The sequence below is a fragment of the Parasteatoda tepidariorum genome, chromosome 6 (assembly GCF_982258835.1).
Source record: "Parasteatoda tepidariorum strain Cologne lab strain chromosome 6, Ptep-v5.0, whole genome shotgun sequence".
Taxonomy (NCBI): Eukaryota; Metazoa; Arthropoda; class Arachnida; order Araneae; family Theridiidae; genus Parasteatoda; species Parasteatoda tepidariorum.
In genome coordinates, this window is record NC_141760.1 from 103,539,840 (window position 1) to 103,560,455 (window position 20,616).

Here is a 20,616-nt window from a genome sequence, read left to right on the forward strand (position 1 = left end):
GGACACCCCGCAAGCAAGGCACACCTGTTGATGACTGTCCCGGTTTATTCAAATCAAACACCTTGGGGAGAGTATTTACAGTCAATCCAAGCCAGACTGACTGCTTTCATTTTCGACTGTTGTTGGTTAATGTCACCGGCTCATTCTCATTTCGAGATATACGTAAAGTCGATCGACATCAGCATCCAACGTAAGATGCATGCCTTGCACTCGGCTTGCTGGAAGACGACAACCAGTGGGAATGTATTCTTGCTGAAGTAGCATTGAACTATTCTACAAAGCAAATTCGCCTACTATTTGCTATAATATTAACTACATGTTTCCCGGCCGGTATAGAAACGTTATGGAACAATCACAAAGATTCGATAACTGATGACTGTGGCGTAATGTTGTTAACTTGGTAACATCTGAATCCATTGATGCAGTTTGCGATCCCATTGAAGTTGCAAATTTTCCTATGCCTGGTAAATCCAATGAGTCTTTAAACTCATTGGATTTACCAGGCATACCGCCGCATAATTTAGTACTCAAAGTTGGATCTCCGCTTATTTTCCCCCGTATTTTGAACCGACCACGGCTGAGCAACAGCACGCGATTAGTCGTTATCGAAGTTACAACGTTATCGAAGTTACAACGTTATCGAATAACGTTATCGAAGTCATTATTTTAAATGACAAATTCCGGGGTGAAAGTATATTATTTCCACTAATCTCTATTATACCCACAGTTGTGCCAATTCAATTTAAACGCATTCAGTTCCCCATTAGATTGGCATTTGCAATGACTATTAATAAATCTCAAAGCCAAACAATGTCTGTTTGTGGCTTAGATTTGAGCATTCCAAGTTTTTCACACAGGTAATTAATTATACGTGGCATGCTCTCGGGAGGGTAAACCATCCAGTTTATTTGTGTTAGCTAAAGATGGAATGACAAAAAATATTGTACACTCCATTGTACTAAGAGATTAATATTGTTGACTAATATTTTCAGAATTCGTTGTATATATAATTTATAAAAACAAGTTACAATAAATTAGAAAAAAACTATTATTTGGTGTGTTGTTATTTTCCCATTCCGTCATCGTTCGCAACGCTCCATGCCTCTTCCACTCATATAGCACATACGCACACACTTACAATAAATAAGATATATCTTCATACTCTAGAAATAATTCATACGGCAAAACAACGTTTGCCGGGTCAGCTAGTATATATATAATAATATAATATAATATATATATATATATATATATATATATATATATAGATATAAATATATATATATATATAATAATATAATATAATATATATATATATATATATATATATATATATATAGATATAAATATATATATATATATATAATAATATAATATAATATATATATATATATATATAGATATAGATATAAATATATATATATATATAATAATATAATATAATATATATATATATATATATATATATATATATATATATATATATATATATATATATATATATATATATATATATATATATATATATATATATATATATATATAGATATATATATATAGATATAAATATATATATATATATAATAATATAATATAATATATATATATATATATATATATATATATATATATATATATATATATATATATATATATATATATATATATATATATATATATATATATATATATATATATATATATGCATTTTACAACTTCATATTAAACTTCTGTTGTGTGTCTGAATACTGACATTTAGAGCAAAATTAAGGTTTAGAATTGCCTCGGAGAAATTGGAATTGTTAACAATGACTTAAACAAAAAGTTTTATTTTAACTGACAAATACTATATTATAATTTTAACTTTTTCTATGACTATACTCATTTTCTTACTCTTTTCTTAGTTTTTTATACATTTTATATTTTTGTGATAAAATAAAAAACTTTTAGCTGTTCTGCTTCTGAACACTGATGAAAACACAAAATGATGGGCTTCATCAACAATCAAAAATATATACATTAATTTTACAAATTCCATTTTATTAGGGTGGCGCCCTTCAGAGAATTAAAAATACAAAATTATCTTCATCGAAGCCGATGCTTTACATCCGGCGTTCAGTGGCAGACTACTATTTCATATTGTTTTACAACACATGGCTTTAGCCCTCTGGTGGGAAAAACTTTAAAACAAAACTTACAACAGTTACTTTTCTCAACAACTGAAATTTAGAATAGTGTGATTAAGCAAAATATGCGAACTGTTTGCAATTTCAAATTAATATTGAAATACACAGGTTTAGAATTTTCGGCAGTGAAAAGTTTTCGGAACTTCAGTATTCAAAAGCTAGACGTTTAGAACGTATCCAATGAGCGAGCAAAGCGAGCATTGGATTGCGAAGCAATCCGAAAAGAACTGCGAAAGCAGTTCCGGGGGTTGACGAGCGTCAGCGAGCAGGGGGCGAAAGCCTCCTAGTATTAATTTATTTTGCTTAGTCTATGAATGAGGCAGTTAATTTATTTTAATTTAAAATTTTATCTAGTTAGTTTAGTTAGTCTAGTTAGTTAATAATAAAAGGGGGAAGTTTGGAAAGATTAATTAAAATTGCTTACGGAGCGGATATAGTGAAGTCACGGTTATAGTGAACCGAAATTTCGGTCCCTTGAAGGTTCACTACAGCGGGGTTTGACTGTATTTGACTGTACAGCTGGGTTTGACTGTAACAGATACGCTGGAAGACTAAAAGTAGATCTAAACAAATCATACATGCATATAATTAGCACAGCAATATTTCTGGAATTAATCCAAAATTTCCTTGGACCGTAAAAGCCATTTTAGGCATATGCGCAAAAATTTGTATCAACCATTCATTTAAAAGAAAATTATGTTTTGATCATTTATTGAAATAATACCTCTAACTTTTATCCCTCTTATAAAACTCTAATTAAAAAGACAGGTAGTTAATTTCTAGATTTCGCTAACAACGTATTTGTTCCAGAGACAACACTCATTCCCTAAATAAAACGACAAAAAAATGTTGCGCATCGGAGGGGTAATTTGCTTTAATTAGCAATATTCTTAAAAATTAATGAGACATCTTAGCGAAATCTGACAGACCTCGATGACACATAAAACAAATTAGTGTAGAATAATAATTCTCGAATCGTTCGAACGAATTTGGAAATCTCAAGTTAACGCTAATTAACGCTTCAAATTATGCGAAATATATTTATTTTTTTATTTACTCTTTTAAATAAAGAAAGTTGTTTAAGTTTTTATCTCTTATCCCTCTTCTATTGTTTAAAAAGGAAATCCGATGCATTGTTTTTAATGCTCAATAAAATAAAATGTAACATGTTGCTTTTACAAACCTTTAATTTGATTACACCTTTTGACAGTCTAATTAAGTGAAGTAACAAGCATATATGAAGAGTTTTTTAACCATCAAAGAAGTTTTTGTTTATGAACTTTCCTATTCGGTAAATAGAAACTATTTACAGTAAATTTAGACGAAAATAGTTAAATGGTCTGACGAGAGATGGCATTACCAACAAAAGCCTCATCAAAATTGTCAGGGAGATAATTATAGTTCGTTCACCAGGAGTTAGCACTTGGCTCCACCTCCTCCGACGAAGAGTTTATTTGAGCGCGGGAAGAGGAGAAACGTTTCCGCGCTTGAGATGGAGACAGCCCTCAATGCTACCACCAAACGCTACCAGGGAATTCTTTTTCAGTCTCTTACTTCGCTTCATCATCTGCTATTATACCTTTAGTTACTCTAGCTAATTGGGTATAATATAGCCTACGTCACAGGTTGTGTTGTTCCTACTAAATTTAACCCATGAACGGCATTTTCTGCGAGCCTAACTTCAAGCCACAAATAAACAAACGAAGTGTTCCATCGTTTAAATAGCTGCTCGCCAGATTTTATTGCATTATAAAGAAAAGTTATTGAAACTAAATACAACTAAATAAACAACAACAACTAAAACAAATAACAACAACTACTAATAACAATAACTAAATAAACAACAACTAAATTCCATTCGTTTAGCATTGCGTCATATGTTGTTCCTACTAAATCGAAGTAGTTGTGTTTTCTTCATATTATACCCAATTAAATATATTGCTGAGAAATGTCTCAAAAAAGACAAACTATTCACTCGAAAGAGAGAAATATCATCAAATATATGAATTATTTAATGTGAAAAAAATGCACATAAAAACTAAGAAATAAATATTTTTGTCATACGATCGCCAAATAGCAACCTTGATCAGGATTGTTCACATCCTTCTCCCAAAAATGGCGAAATAGTATCGTCGGATACCACGTGATGAAGGCGGAGTCTAGTGCCAACTCGTGAGCGAACTATAAAAATATTACGCAATTACTTTTTCACTATAGTAAAGTCTTACAAACAGTGACAGTGAGTCGATAATTAATGACAGATTCTTTATGATCACAAAATAACTTGAACCTACAGTTCCTGGCTAAATTATTAGACGCACTGTAAGATTCTATATAAAATCTTAATTATCAGGTAATACCATACAGCTTTATTGTTTTTACGTAACTGAAACCTGTTTTCACTTGTTAGCGTTAGTGTATCAATGGGTTAAATTAGACGATATATAACATAAATTCGACGATTGGATAAATTAGACGATATATTATATAAATATAGAATATTTATTATATCAGGTATTATATTAGTATATTATATTAGTATATTATAATAACTAGACCAAATTGTTAGACGCATTGTAGTTTTATAATAATAACATTTTTTCACGAGTTTATATGCAGTACTTTTATATTTAAGCATAAATGTCATGGGTTTTAATTCAGGAGATTTCTTAAATGTTTCCTATTTGCATTTATTTTAAACGTATTGCAGTACTACTGTTCTAACCGACTGATACACGAACATAAACGAGTGCAAACCAGTTTTCAGTCACGTAAAAACAATAAAGCTGTATAATATCACTTGATAATTAAGATTTTACATAGAATCTTACAGTGCGTCTTTGGCCAGGGACTTTATGTCTAAATTTTAAAAGAAAAAGTAATCTGATCTGAAGTTACTAATAAATTTCAATTCTTGCAGAACTTAAGGTCTAATTCTGAATCAAATACTAGCGAGAACAATGAAATGAAATCACCTATTTAGTTTTCCTTTTTTCTACTTTTCAATTTAGGTTTGATTTGTTTTCCAATATGAAAACTGAGATTAACAACGAAGCCGTAAAAAGCCGTATTATAAAAATCATTGGAAATTATAACTTTTTTTTAGGTTCAGGTTTTAAACATGCAAAGTGCTAAAACCAACCTAAATATACATTTTCAGAACCCTTGTCAATAATTATGTAAACAAAATACGCATTAGGGGACCAAAGATAATTTTTAATCGAAAACAAAAACGGAAACGCTGGCAAAATTTAAAAAATCACTACAAATGAAGGCGAGACTGAAACACCAAAGCCAATTTGATCCCCCTGAAGAAACTTGAATATGTTCCAATCACTTTTATTATCTCTTTGTTTCCTATAGTATTTTACGGGTCACTCGTATGTCTACTTCTGAGAGATTAACAATGTTGAAAACCTATTTGAATTGATTGCTAAAAGAAGAAATGAATGTTTTATAATTACAAAAACACGCAGATTTAATTCAGTAATCAGACAAATTTCAATATTTTCAGACCCTGCTTTTTTCAGATGAGGTTTTTTTTTTAAATTTCTAAATTTAAATTTGTAACCTCCCTTACTGCGAATACTTTATTTTACTTCATTTTAAAAGTGATTTTATAATATATAATTATACATAAGTAGGTTATATGCATAGTTCAACATGTAGGGAAAACGTGGAAAAAATTACAGAACAGTGAAAAGAAGGAAAGAGAAAAATGATAATAAAAAATCTGGAGAAATTGAAAAAATGGAGAAAAAAATTATAAAAATCCGAAAAATAAAAGATATAATCTTTTCATCAGCTCACACGATTATATCCGCAAAAAGGAGTGCTTTCTAATATTGTATCAATATAGACGAAGCAAAATATATCAATACAATAGTGCAAGGAGCACTCAAAAAAAATTTACAAAAAATTTTACAACAAATAAAATCGAACACATTATGTAAAAATATCACGTAAAAACAGAAAATAAAATGTATAGAAAAAAAAAGAATAAAACATAAAACAAAATCTATAAAGCGAGTAACGAATTCAAATGAACGGGAAATTTTTCAAGAATTATTTAAAATATTTTCGTATCAGGATTGCCAGATTACAAAATATGAAAGCAGAAGTGAAAATTAAGTTAAAAGCGCAAATAGAGGGATTTTATTTCATAGTGCGTTCTTACTACAGTACTGAAGTGCGTTTGATTTGTTAGTTACCAAGGATGGGCCCAAAAATGGAAGTGCGCAAGGTAATATTATACTGGATAATTTAAAGAAGATGACAATTAATAATTTTAGAAATTAATAATTTTTGAAAATTAACTTTTATTTAAGAAAAAAAGTAAAATAAAATAGAAAAGAGAAAGAAACATGAGTGGCCTGTTTTGTACATAATTTTAGCAATCATTGCGAACACCTTATACTTATTTTTGTTGCATACAATTCGCAGGTCACAAAATATATCAAAATGAGAACAAAGAAACTATGACTTAAAATGAATCGTTTTTAAATATTTGATTAATAAATTTTTGTGAAACTATTATGTGAATAAACTGAACTAAATAATAACACTTATTTACTTATTAATAGATTAGGCTAATATTTTAATTTTTTTAATGTTCAAAATATATTAATAGTTATGCTTATAATTATTTACGGAATTTATTCCATACATCTTGCCTCACAAATGTAAAGAATACAGTTCATATGATCGCTATTCACAAATAACAACATAATTTAAATAAACTGAAGAGCTTAACTATTTTTTATTATGTTTAACCTCACAATTGTAATTGCATTTTAAGGTTGATTTATTGGCTTTAAGGATGAAATCTCGCATAATAAATAAATAGAATAAAGTGAATTGTTTCCTGGCAAAAAAATAATAACAATAAGAACTTTCTTCTATTTCACTATTTGTTCAATGCTTTAAAGAATACAGTTCATATGATCACTATTCACAAATAACAACGTAATTTAAATAAACTGATGTGCTTTGACTATTTTTATTGTGTTTAATCTTACAATTGTAATTGCATTTTAAGGTTGATTTATTGCCTTTAAAGATGAAATCTTGCTTAATAAATGAAAAGAATAAAGTGAATTGTTTCCTGGCCAAAAAATAATAGCAATAAAAACTTTCTTCTATTTCACTATTTCTTTAAAGCTTTAAAGAATACAGTTCATATACAGTTAAAGAATACAGTTCATACAGGTTGTGATCACTATTCACAAATAACAACATAATTTAAATAAACTGAAGTGCTTTGACTATTTTTATTTTGTTTAACCTTACAATTGTAATTGCATTTTAAGGTTGATTTATTGCCTTTAAAGATGAAATCTCGCATAATAAATAAAGTGAATTGTTTCCTGGCAAAAAAATAATAACAATAAAAACTTTCTTCTATTTTACTATTTCTTCAATGCTCTAAAGAATACAGTTCATATGATCACTATTCACAAATAACAACATATTTTAAATAAACTGAAGTGCTTTGACTATTTTTATGGTGTTTAACCTTACAATTGTAATTACATTTTAAGGTTGATTTATTGCCTTTAAAGATAAAATCTCACATAATAAATAGAATAAACTGAATTGTTTACTGAAAAAAATAATAGCAATAAGAACTTTCTTCTATTTTACTATTTCTTTAATGCTGTTATCTGAAATATAAGTAAACAAACACTAAAAATTTTCGAACACTTACCCAACTGTAAACAAGCTAATGTGTACCTTTTTTACTCATAAACACAGTGTTAAAACTATTATGATTCATGAATGAAATGAAACGAAATATCTTAAAAGAACAAATTATCTTACGTCTCAAAAAGAGAACTAATTAAAATCTCATTTAACCCTAATGGTGCTTTTCTTTCAAAATGATTGCTTATTTTTCAAAAGGATTAGTATTTCTTCCATAAAAGTAACCCTTAATTAAACCTTGAGTGTTTCTTAGAATTGTTAATCTTCATAATTAGCCATTATTAACTTAAAAGTCCTGTTAATTTATTTCCTTTCTTGGCTTTGAATGAGAATTATTGGATTTTTTTTTTTTTTTTTTACAAATGAGTCGTTTTAAGTTTTGATGTTTTTCAGAAAAAACATAACATTTAAACTGCATCATCCACGTTTTCATGTAATATCAGTTATTAATATTACAATATAAATCGATTATAATTAAACTAGGAGGCTCCGCCCCCTGCTCGCTAATGCTCACCAACCCCCGAGAATTGCTACGCAATCCTATGTGGTTCACTCCGTGAACCATGTCTCGCTGCGCTCGCTCGCCAATGAACACAATGTTCTAGCACAAAAACATTAGCTAAATGAGAGACATATTAGCAAAATAAAATATCAAATATTGCAGTTACTCACCTAAATTCAACTAAATGTGTATAATAAATTAGTTAATGCTAGAAATTCTGGAAGTTTTAGAAAAAAAATTTATTACTTAAAAATATAAACTTTAAACCCTAACTTTTCCTTGTGTAACCCTCAAAAAGTCTTTCATTTTCAAGAACACAAAAATTTGTTTTATCGCCAAATGAAATATTTTTTGGTGATCAGCATTATTGAAATCAATTTCTATATTAATTAACATTTGTGATAAAGTACATAACATTTTAGAACAAAATAAGGATGTTTTACATACAATAAATTAAAATGCATGGCTGTTAGCATTACCCGAGAAATACCACGTGGATGTCGCCATGCTGCATTTCTAATCGGGGAGTTTTGATTTTGGCAGTTCCCCTTGCCTACTGCCAATAGAAGTTTCAATTAAATTTTTTCCAAAAAAATTTTTTCTGCAAAGCTCTAAGAAATTAGCACTAAGCATTTAGAATTTCTTTGAAAACACAATTACGGATTTGGCATCTTGGCAACGTAACGTTGTCCATGACTAAAAACTTGTTTAGTCAATACTAAACTGATTTTCTCAAAAGTCTGACCTTGTGACTTATTTATAGTCATGGAAAAGGCCAGCCTAATTAATTCCTAATTGAGTTTAAATTAAATATTATCATGTTTTTAGGGCATGAATCTGAATTGAACAACCTGATAATGCTCACTCTGGTTTTTGTTTCCGTTTTTAAAAGCGCTATATGTTGAGCCACCTCATGTGACATTTGCCATGTGACATTTTTAGCAGCAGTCATTGGTCGATTTTCTAACGTTGCCATTCGGGGAGTTGAAATGAGGCTGTTTTTTGGTGCCGTGTAAGAGAAATATATATATAGATATGCGAAATATATTTACAATTAAATATATTATAACTAATAAATTAAGCTTCTTAGAAGAATGAAGTTTTTAAATATTAACTTTTTACTTGTTATATTTTTGATAGATTTACATTTTATTATATAGATTTGATAGATTTACATTTTATTTAAGTTTCACTACGGACACTAAGTTTCATTTTCTATCTTCGAAGTTAGGTGCTATGATCAACCTTCAAACAATCAATGAAGAATTGACTTTTGCAATATTTTGAAAAAAGTAAAAATGTTATTGCTTCCATTACGACTTTGATAACAGTTTGATATCGTAATTCGTGGTAGTAAGCTACAAGGAAGTTTCAGGCTCATTATACATCACTATGTAATATATTGCGGAGGATAAATTCAATTATAATACAGATAATAATGAAGATTCATAACATCAATTCTCTTTTTAAATTTCTACTATTAGTCCACACTCTCTCAATACCTTGTTCAAATTTTCAATCGTTAATAAAATACTTTTTATTCATACACTTAACTTCAAATACATTTATTTTTGAACTTGTAGTGGATGACACTTTGATGTTAATACAGTTTTTTTAAATATTAATTCATTCATTGAATAGGGATGAGCGAAAAACGAAATGGTATTTTCTGATGGGTTAAGCGTTAATCATTGTTTTAAATGTTACTAGAAGCGATACAGTTTTTGCATATTTTAAAAATAACATCAGTGATCATTCCCAACTATTTGAACAAAACATTAGTTTATTGCGCACATTTAAATATTTCATTGCAGTACAGAACCCGTTATCCGGAAATCAGAAAACCGGAACGAAATTCGATAAATTTTCCCGCCATTTTTAAAAAAAAAAAATTTCCTCATAATATTTTAGGACTTTTCTTTCTTTTTTGAAAGATGTTTAACTTACCATCATTTTGGAAATAATCATTAGTGTATTACTCCATCGTTTTTTCTTCTTTTTAAGATTATTTCCAAAAAAAAAAATTTTTTTTAGTTGGGTTTAACAATAAAAAAAACGGCTTTTTGTAGCGATTCAGAAAACCGGAAAAATCAGTTATCCGGAATAGCGATGGTCCCGATCGTTCCGGATAATCGGTTCCTTACTGTATTTCATATTCGCTGTGTCAGATAAATTCAATAAAGAAAATGACGTGGCAGCACGTGTGATCCACGTCACCAAATGTATACTTTCATGGTTTTCTGATACCACGCGCCTTTTTGTTTCAGTTCCTACTATGAGTTCACCCTCTCCCTATATTTATTTATATACCTTGTTCAAATTTTCAATCGTTAATAAAAAAAAACATTTTATTCAAACACTCAAGTTCAAATACAATTTTCCAACTCGTAGTGGATGACACTTGATGTTAATACAGTTTTTTCAAACATTAATTACTTAATTAAATTTAATTACTTAATTTTAATTTTATATGAGTGAAAAAAACTGTAATTATTTCATGAAATGTAACTAAAATAAAAAAAAAACTTTTTTGACATAAGTAGGAATTGACTTTTTTTAAAAAAAATTTATATTACTTCTTTTTCAGCCTGAAGAATTAACATTTATAGTGGAAGTCAGTAACCTGGTGTTTACTGGCATATTTGGATTTGAGATGTGCCTGAAAATTTTAGCCGAAGGTCTTTATGGTTATATCAGCAGTGGATATAACGTGTTCGACGGTGTCATCGTTATACTCAGGTAAATACTATAAGGGATCTGCTTCTTACAGCTTAAATTGTGAAAATACCTTTGTTAATACCTTAAATACCTTAAAACAGTCATATTCATTGCTGATTTTATTTTCTATTCATTACTATATATTCTCTGAATGGGGCGGGATAGAAAAATAAAAAAAATAATATAGTACTTTTAAATAATTAAATACAGCAATGAAAATATAATAATTTTCGTCATTTTATATTAAAAATGAAAAGCAAATTATATTTCCGAAGTAATCTTGCAAAATAACGCGAATTAATTACAAAATAACGAGAAGACATGAAGAAAAAAACATAACTTCGTTTTTCGGTATTATTTAGTTCACCTTTGCAATGCGGGCAAAATGGGGCAGGTTTTTCGAAAGAACAACATCAAAGAAGACAACAAAAAAAAGTTCAGCTAATTACCTCGTGGAACTTTTTGGAACTAAGTTTCGAAAGTCATTCAAACATTGTATAATGTCAAATGATAAGATATAAACTGTAAGTTTGTCTAGAGTATTAACGAATCCAACAAATTGAAAAATTGTACTATAATTTTCAGACTAATTACTCTGATAAAAATGTAACAGTAAGGTGAAATTCCCATATATATTTCTGAAATAAAAATTTAAAAGTTACATTTAAAAAAAAAATTAACATATTTTTCAGTACATTGTACTCACGTCTGTCCAAAAAGTAAATTATAATGTTTGGAATGATTATGAATACTTAATTTGGGCTATATTTAAACTGCCTACACATAGTTTAGTTGAAAATTTATTTTTTTTTACTTTTGGCCAAAGATCATAGTCTTCTGGCCCACAGTGAAATACAAGAAGCGCTATTGCTCCGATTGGGATTCATCGATGTAAAATAAATAAAGTGCTATGGTGCCGCTTGCTATTTCTCGACAGAAAATAAAACAAGCGCTAACACACTGCTTGGTATTTCTCGACACAAAATAAAACAAGCGCTATCACACTGCATGGTATTTCTGGACAGAAAATAAAAAAAAGCGCTATCACACTGCTTGGTATTTCTCGACAGAAAATAAAACAAGCGCTATCACACTGCTTGGTATTTCTCGACAGAAAATAAAAAAGAGCTATCACACTGCTTGGTATTTCTCGACAGAAAATAAAACAAGCGCTATCACACTGCTTGGTATTTCTCGACAGAAAATAAAACAAGCGCTATCACACTGCATGGTATTTCTCGACAGAAAATAAAACAAGCGCTATCACACTGCATGGTATTTCTCGACAGAAAATAAAACAAGCGCTATCACACTGCTTGGTATTTCTCGACAGAAAATAAAACAAGCGCTATCACACTGCTTGGTATTTCTCGACAGAAAATAAAACAAGCGCTATCACACTGCATGGTATTTCTCGACAGAAAATAAAACAAGCGCTATCACACTGCTTGGTATTTCTCGACAGAAAATAAAACAAGCGCTATCACACTGCTTGGTATTTCTCGACAGAAAATAAAAAAAGAGCTATCACACTGCTTGGTATTTCTCGACACAAAATAAAACAAGCGCTATCACACTGCTTGCTATTTCTGGACAGAAAATAAAAAAAGAGCTATCACACTGCATGGTATTTCTCGACAGAAAATAAAACAAGCGCTATCACACTGCTTGGTATTTCTCGACAGAAAATAAAACAAACGCTATCACACTGCTTGGTATTTCTCGACAGAAAATAAAACAAGCGCTATCACACTGCTTGGTATTTCTTGACAGAAAATAAAACAAGCGCTATCACACTGCTTGGTATTTCTCGACAGAAAATAAAACAAGCGTTATCACACTGCTTGGGTCTTTTCGTTCTCATTTAGAGAAAGCGCGGTAGCGCTGTTTGGGATTCTTCGACAGTGTTGTTTTCAATACCTCCTGGGACTCAAACGGTTAAATGTTGTTTTAATTTCTCTTTTTATAGCATAGTGGAACTGTGTCAGAGCAGTGGTAGCGGTTTGTCTGTTTTAAGAACATTTCGTCTTTTACGGATTTTGAAGCTTGTGAGGTTCCTACCTGCTCTCCGACGTCAGTTAGTCATCATGCTGAGGACAGTGGACAACGTGGCGGTATTTTTCGCCCTGCTCATACTCTTCATATTCATTTTCAGGTACTCTTCTTCTTCCTTCATTGCATGCCTTCATTCACACATCTCAATCAAAAACTATTTTTAAAAAAAAAAAATTTTTTAAACTGCATTACACTGAAGTTTCATGCTCATTATAATGTTCTCTTCAATCTCCATACCTGTAATAAAGGGATCTTAAAATCCCTTTATTACAAGTTTAGAGGGCAGGTAATTTTTTTAAAATATGTACCCACGCAACAATTTCACCTTGGCGCCATTTGGGCGCAAAATTGGCTCCATCTGGATCCTATAAGAACATGCACCCAAGGACCATTATTGGGAAGTCTAGATTTTTCAATATTAGTCCTAGAGTGGCCTATATCGGGCCTACATTGGCCAATATAGAGCCTATATGGGCTAAATAATAGATATAAAATATCGGGTTAATCTGACAATTTTATCGTAAAATATCGGGAGAATCGGAAATTCAATATCGGACCATCATCGGCAAAATAATGGTACTTTGAACACTTATTGAGGACAAGATTCATGAATATTGGCCCAACGAGGACCCTAGTTATTTTGCTGCTAGGATATTTTAAATCTGTATTAGTAAAAGGAAAAAAATAAGTCAACACTATTGATTGACTTTGATTTGACTATTATACTTTTAGTATAACGTTACTTTTCAAAAATGCTTTTTTTTCTTCAAAACTTTATGCTTTTAAAATCACTTTAATACAACTTTTTTCAGATCTTTACCATCACTATAATTATATCAAGACTAACACAATAGATTGACTTTGAATTAACTCGACTTTAATAAGGCTTTTAACTTTTTCTTTATAAGAAATTTTGAAAACTTTACCCTAATTGGTATAAAGCATTGAATTCGCAACGGTGCCAGTATAGGCTGTATTTTTATTACTTGGCCTTAATTCGATCTTTACTTTAAAATTAACACAAACTTTAAAATTTTTACCAAAGTCAATATAATATATCATCATGGTTTGATTCAGAGAGCAATGGTTCTCTGTTTGTCAGGTTATAATCAACCAAGTCAGCAAACGTTAGATAATAAATATTTGTAATGATTATAAATCAAAATTTTAGTAACCTTGCGCGGGACTTTTTTCCTACTTTTTCTTTATGTCAGGAGGCATTTAACAAATTTTATCTTGTTGTTTGCATTTAAACTCGTCTAAAGTTTTAAGCAAGCTCACGTTTTTAGGCAGCTTGCTCAGTTTTTATATAAGTCTAAATATGTTAAATGTTGATTTCCAATTGTTGACTACAATTCTATTTTTTTTTTTTCATTTCGATTTTTGCAGTTTTTGCATCTTCATGTGATTACATACAAAAGTATTAAAATGTTGAATGCTTGATATTTTTCTCGAGAGCAAGTTTCAGTGTAATGTATGTATAGTATACTTAAATAACTTTGTGGACCAACTTGTAAAGTATCAATTTGAACACTCAAGTTTCTGGATTAAATATGGTTATAAATATAAATCATGAGTTTTTCTAGCATGTCTGCAACATGTAAAGACGATATTTAATTTAAAAATTACTTTGTAAACAGTTATTTTAGATTTTTTTTATTCTCATTACTTCATACTTAAACCAATTACTTATTTTTTTTATTATCCTTTTTCAAGAAATTAATTCCTTCTAAATCTATTAGTTAAGCTATTTACATTATCTTAATTCATTTATTTAAAAACCATTTATTTTAATTCTTAATTTATTAATTCATTGTCAATGTTAATTCATCATTGTTAATTTATTAATTCATTATTAATTTACTAAGTCATTTGTTTATTTTCAATTTATTAATTCTGAAGCCATTTATATGCTTTTAACTAATTCATTCTTAAAAAATTTATTCTCAAATCAGTTATATGTTCATGATTTATTAATTAAGCCATTTATTTCTTCTTAATTCTTTGAATCTAAATTTATTTGCACTTTTTTAATTAATTAGTTCTTAAGCCATTTATTCTTTGTTTTTCTTCACTATTAAACCAATTACTTGTTTTTAATCTATTCATTCTTCAGCCATTTATTTATTCTTCAATTGCTTGTTCTAAAACTATTTATAACTCTTTATGCATTCTTAATTTCTTTCATTCTAAAGCATTTACTTATTCTTAATTTATATATTCTAAGGCCATTCATCTGTTCTTAAATAATTCAATTTAAACAATTTATTCTTTTTTCTTTAATTAATCTATTCTTTAGCAATTTGTTTATTTTTAAATTATCAATTTGAAGTCATTAACACATTCTATTCTTAATTTATTCATTAAGTCAGTTATTTATTCATAATTTATTTATTCTTAAGCTATCTATATGTTCCTAATTTCTTCATTCATTTTTCTTTTATTCATATGTCATTTTTTTTATAAAAGTAACTAAAATATTGCTTAACATGTTCCTCCACTAAGTTCTACAATGAATTTCAATAAATTACACAAATAAATTAGTGTATACTAATTTATCTTTTACTCATACTTTTTACTCATACTTACATACTTTTACTTTTCTTTTATTCATATGTATAAACACAAATAAATTAGTGTATACTTTAATTCTAAATTTTATTTTCTATTAAATTAGCCATTTCCTATTAAATTAATATTTCCTATTATATTAACAGGAAACGATTATTAATAACGATAAACGATTAACGAATATATTTGTGTTTTTATTGACCAATCAATAATATTTGTTCTCAATATTTCTATGAAATATATTTGATTGCTGCATGCCCATTTTTATATTTATTCAATTTATTACATTATAATAGAATTTATTATGTACTTTTTGTCTCTTGGTGGTAAATATTTTATGACTATTGATTATATAACTGAATATTTCTGTCTTGTGTGTATGCATACTGTGAAACTGCATTTTCGATATTTTTCTGAAAGTGTTTTCTACACACCATAAAAAATATGTTCTCCTAGCTATGAAAAATTTAGGTAACAGCACAGCACCTTAATTCACAAGGTTCCATAAAAATGGCTTAACACATATTTTTCGTTTTAATATTTAATTACACTTTATACAAAAGAAATTTTTAAAAAAATAACTTGCCTTGTTTATCAACTTAACTAGAATTATTATTTACACATTTTATCAAGTTATTTTTACTTATATGAAGCATATCAATAATTTTCATTATGTTTAGTCAAAAGTAAAATTTATGTACATCAGTGAAAAAAAGCACAATTATATTTTTTTCAAGTAATTCTATATCTGCGTTTAACCCTTTGTAGCGTTTACGTGCTTAAATAAATAATAGCTATAGTCATGACAAATTAATTTTTGTGTTTTGTAAGCATGCGTTTTGTGAACATGCATCCATTACTTTCTGCTATCGAATCTAAAATTATTAGAACATAACTTCATGAAAGTTAATTTCATTAGATTTCTGAACTTTGTCGGGAAATTTCCAAGAAATATTTTTTTTAGAAATATTTTTAGGCATTTGTGATAATCACACTTCAATTACAGATCTGTGTTAAAAAAATGAATATATTAAGAGTAAAACTTATAGAAAACTTATTATTAGTTGTCAGAAATTTTTTTCATTGGTTTATAACAAATTTATTATTATGACAAAACTCCTAAAACGCGGGATTTATTAATTTTCTGAACTTTAATTATTTTTTAGATATTAGTTTCGGTTTATTTCAAGTATACATTACTATTACAATATTTTGTTTTCATTTTAGTCGAATTCACTACATTTATGCATTAACTATATCACTACGATTATTTCGTTACAAATATTTTGCCATACATTCACGTTTTCATGCTTGAAAAAAAATTCTATTTTATCCAATTCAAGTCTAACTATTATTGCATTAACTACTACCGTCAAATGGGGTGACTTTGAGCAAACTGTTAATTATTAAATAACTAGCATTATAATAATTAAAAACAAAAAATTATGCATGATTTGTTATCTCAATTGATAAGGCTTTTAAAGTATAACCTACCTTCCTGGCCAGGATAACAAGAACTTCTTCAACCGAGCACACTTTCCAGCCTCCGATTTTGCGATGTTAAAAAATTTGAAACTGTTTGTAACTTGAGCTCATAATTTTTCAAGAACGATGATGTTTACATTGACAGTTCTTGGTAAACCATTAGTTCGTTATGTTGACAACTCAAATCAGTTGATACCGAGCTTTAAAAAAATACCCCTAGATGGCTAGACGCAAAAATTGAAAAAATGACAGTTTGCACAAAGTCACCCCTCATTGCACAAAGTCAACCCATCTGACGGTAGTATTGATTCTAACTATTATCGAATTAAAGTGAATATAATTCTTTTTGTATTATCAAGTTCCACTTTTCCCAAAAAAATAACCATATAGTTTCCTTTTCAATTTCCATCATCTATGATTTTGTTTAATAATCAAGTATTGGCACAATGTCAGTCATGTAATAAGTATTTTCAATATAGATAACAGCATAATTATAAACGGTTTAGTTACAAAGGGTTAAGCACAATACTGACATAAATCCTCACCAACGAGAAGAGGAAGCTTGCGCACAGCATTTGCAAAGTTACTCACGAATCCCCTCTAGATTTGACAGTCCAAACTCCTATCTAGATAAATCCTTTTCGTTTTTTGTTCCCCGTTTTTTTTATGCTCCAACAATAATCACATCCGAAAGCATGCTGAAATCACTTGATTGCTTTATTCATTTTTTTTTCACGGTGTACTCTATTTGGTGCATGGCACTTGCATTGTTTCTATTTTTCATTTATTTATTTTTTTGTCTTTAGTGCTCCTGCCCTGCATCTGGAATGAATATGTTTTCCTTCACTGCACTATTTATTCTAGAATTTCATCAATGAGCAATAAGTAAAAAAAAAAAAATAGTAAAATGAATGTTCTAAATAAATATTGTGCATTTTTGGGAACGATATGGAAGAATTTTTTTTCCGCATCGTATTTTAGATGGTGCTACTTTTTGTTTCCTTTCCTTTTTGAATGGTATTATATTTTTATCATATTTTGTGAGATATTTTTTGTGTCGATATATTTATTCATTTATATATATTTTTTTTATCATTTAACACGTATTCGTTTTTATCTTTTTGTTTCTATTCGGTGAGGTAGATGTCAAACAACCCCTTATTTCTGCACTAATTTTTTAGTGTTAGTGAAGATGGAATAATAAGGTCACTTTTGGCATTATTTAGAGATTAATACTTTCACGCATTCAAAATTATTTTACATTTTCTTAGTAATGCATGCTAGAAATACTTAATATTTACATTTTACATGCAATATTTATCTGGATGTTTGATTTTTTTTTTCTTTTACTATATTAGGATTTCTATCGTTCTTCTTCACTGAAGTGCCATCAAATATTTTTTTTTTTAAAAAAAAACAGTTGGCATCAGTGAATCAATAAGACAATTTATTTCGTTAGCGCCATCTAGAAATAATAAAACGAACTGAAAATACACTCTTCTATTTCAATTTTAAAAAAAATTCGATTGTTCAGCAACTTTAATTTCTTGAAGAAGTTGCGCTAGCATTTAATTTCCATTCATTTATTTCAGATAATTTAAATAGAAGTTTAACTTATTAAGTTGTTTGTAACTATTTTTATTAATTATTCAAAGAAGTCAGAAACTAAAAAAACAAGAAGAAAAAACATAAACTGCAAACCGCATTTTTTAATTCTTCACTATATAGTAGCCTAAAAATTTTAATTAATGTTGTTCTTTTGAAAGAATTAGGGCATATTCAAAGATTTTTACTCGCCATAATATCGTTCCGAAGTATCGATATGGCCATAATTATGAAAGTAAGTTATAAATTACACTTTTAATATCAAATTACTCTCAGTTCATTACTTAGTAACTTTCATGCTTATCGCACTGCAATTAAATTCGCATGAAAACGATCACACAATTTCATTTGAATCTATATACAGTTTTCTTTATCATTCTTAATAAATATCGTTTACTGTCTTTTTAAACATGTTTAAATGGCATTGAGAGCTAAAACTGTAATTCTTTGTAGAATTCAATATATTTCATTCCAAACAGGTAGTTATATCCAATTTTAATTCAAAATCATTGAATGAGCATCCATAAAAGGACTTATTATTATTTTAAACTAATCATTTATAATTTCAAACTAATTTATACGAAGTCCCTAATTTTATTAATCTATCAGTTCGATGTATTTTATTTAAAACTAATCAATATGATGACTCTTTTTTTTAACGTTTCCTAATTATTTTAAACAAGTCAATATGATTTCGAATATTTCAACCATATTTGAGAAATCTTTGTAGCGCCCTGTGGCTTAACTACCGCTACAAATATTAAATAACAATTCCCTAGTATATAAGATATGCTTACATGATTCTATAATGAGGTACCTTTTGAAAGATGAAGGTTGACATGGTCGATGATTGTGTCTCCATATTGGCGACATGGTCCACATTAAACTGTTGATTTATCTCATATATTAGTGATCAAAAATTTCGATTAAGTAAATAAAATTCTCCCTGCCAATAAAAATAATGATTGAAAAGAAATAAATATATAAACAATTAGCATTTTTTCAACTAGTGGTATTCGTTTATCGAGTTCTATCACAGTTAAAATTTTGGAAAGGGATAACTACCACTATAAATATTAAATACTAATTCACTAGTATATAAGACACGTTAAAATGAATTTATCACAAGGTTATTTTATGATTGACGAGTTCAACAATTTAATTCCATTCGAGTCAACAACGTGTCCCTTATTATTCCATCTCTCAGATGTACTTTTTTCTTCTTTTTTTTTGGAAACCAATTTGTAGCTAATTTGAGGTTTCCTTTTCTTTTTTTCCGCCTACTTTCAGTATTCTCGGAATGAACCTTTTCGGCTGTAAGTTCTGCGAAAAATCTGAAGACAACAACGACTGTGACAGGAAGAATTTTGACTCATTGCTATGGGCCATAGTCACAGTTTTTCAGGTACTCTTCCTTGAAAATTAATCACCCCTCTATCTACAACTACCGAAAAATGAAACTTGTACTATTTTTTTAAAATCTTTTTTTGAAACGCAGGATTTTATTGTAGAGGGCTTAGTAATTTAATAGCTTGCGAAGTAATTTTAGTTTATTCTTTCAAAAATGCTTTCGCCTTATACACAGTTTTTTTTTCTTCCAAATTACATAAAACCTGTTCTTTTAGTAGTCTTAGAATAGTACCCGGAATAAAACATGAAACTACAAAACTACACTCAAAATCATAGCAAAAAAATTTAAATACATTAAAAATAACAAATTCTGAAATGACACAAGTTACAAACTAGGATTAGATGTGAGCAGTCATGCATTTTTAAAACTTGAGTATTAGT

General features: G+C 28.7%; 1 protein-coding gene across 1 annotated transcript in view; it reads left to right on the forward strand.

Moving 5' to 3' along the window:
• Positions 1-20,616, forward strand: part of LOC107441470 (voltage-dependent T-type calcium channel subunit alpha-1I) — a 325,335-nt gene that overhangs the window by 229,040 nt on the left and 75,679 nt on the right. The window contains exons 11-12 of the mRNA XM_087166313.1: positions 10,979-11,130; positions 13,079-13,264. Coding sequence (XP_087022439.1) covers positions 10,979-11,130; positions 13,079-13,264 — 338 coding nt within the window. The remainder of the gene's footprint in view (positions 1-10,978; positions 11,131-13,078; positions 13,265-20,616) is intronic.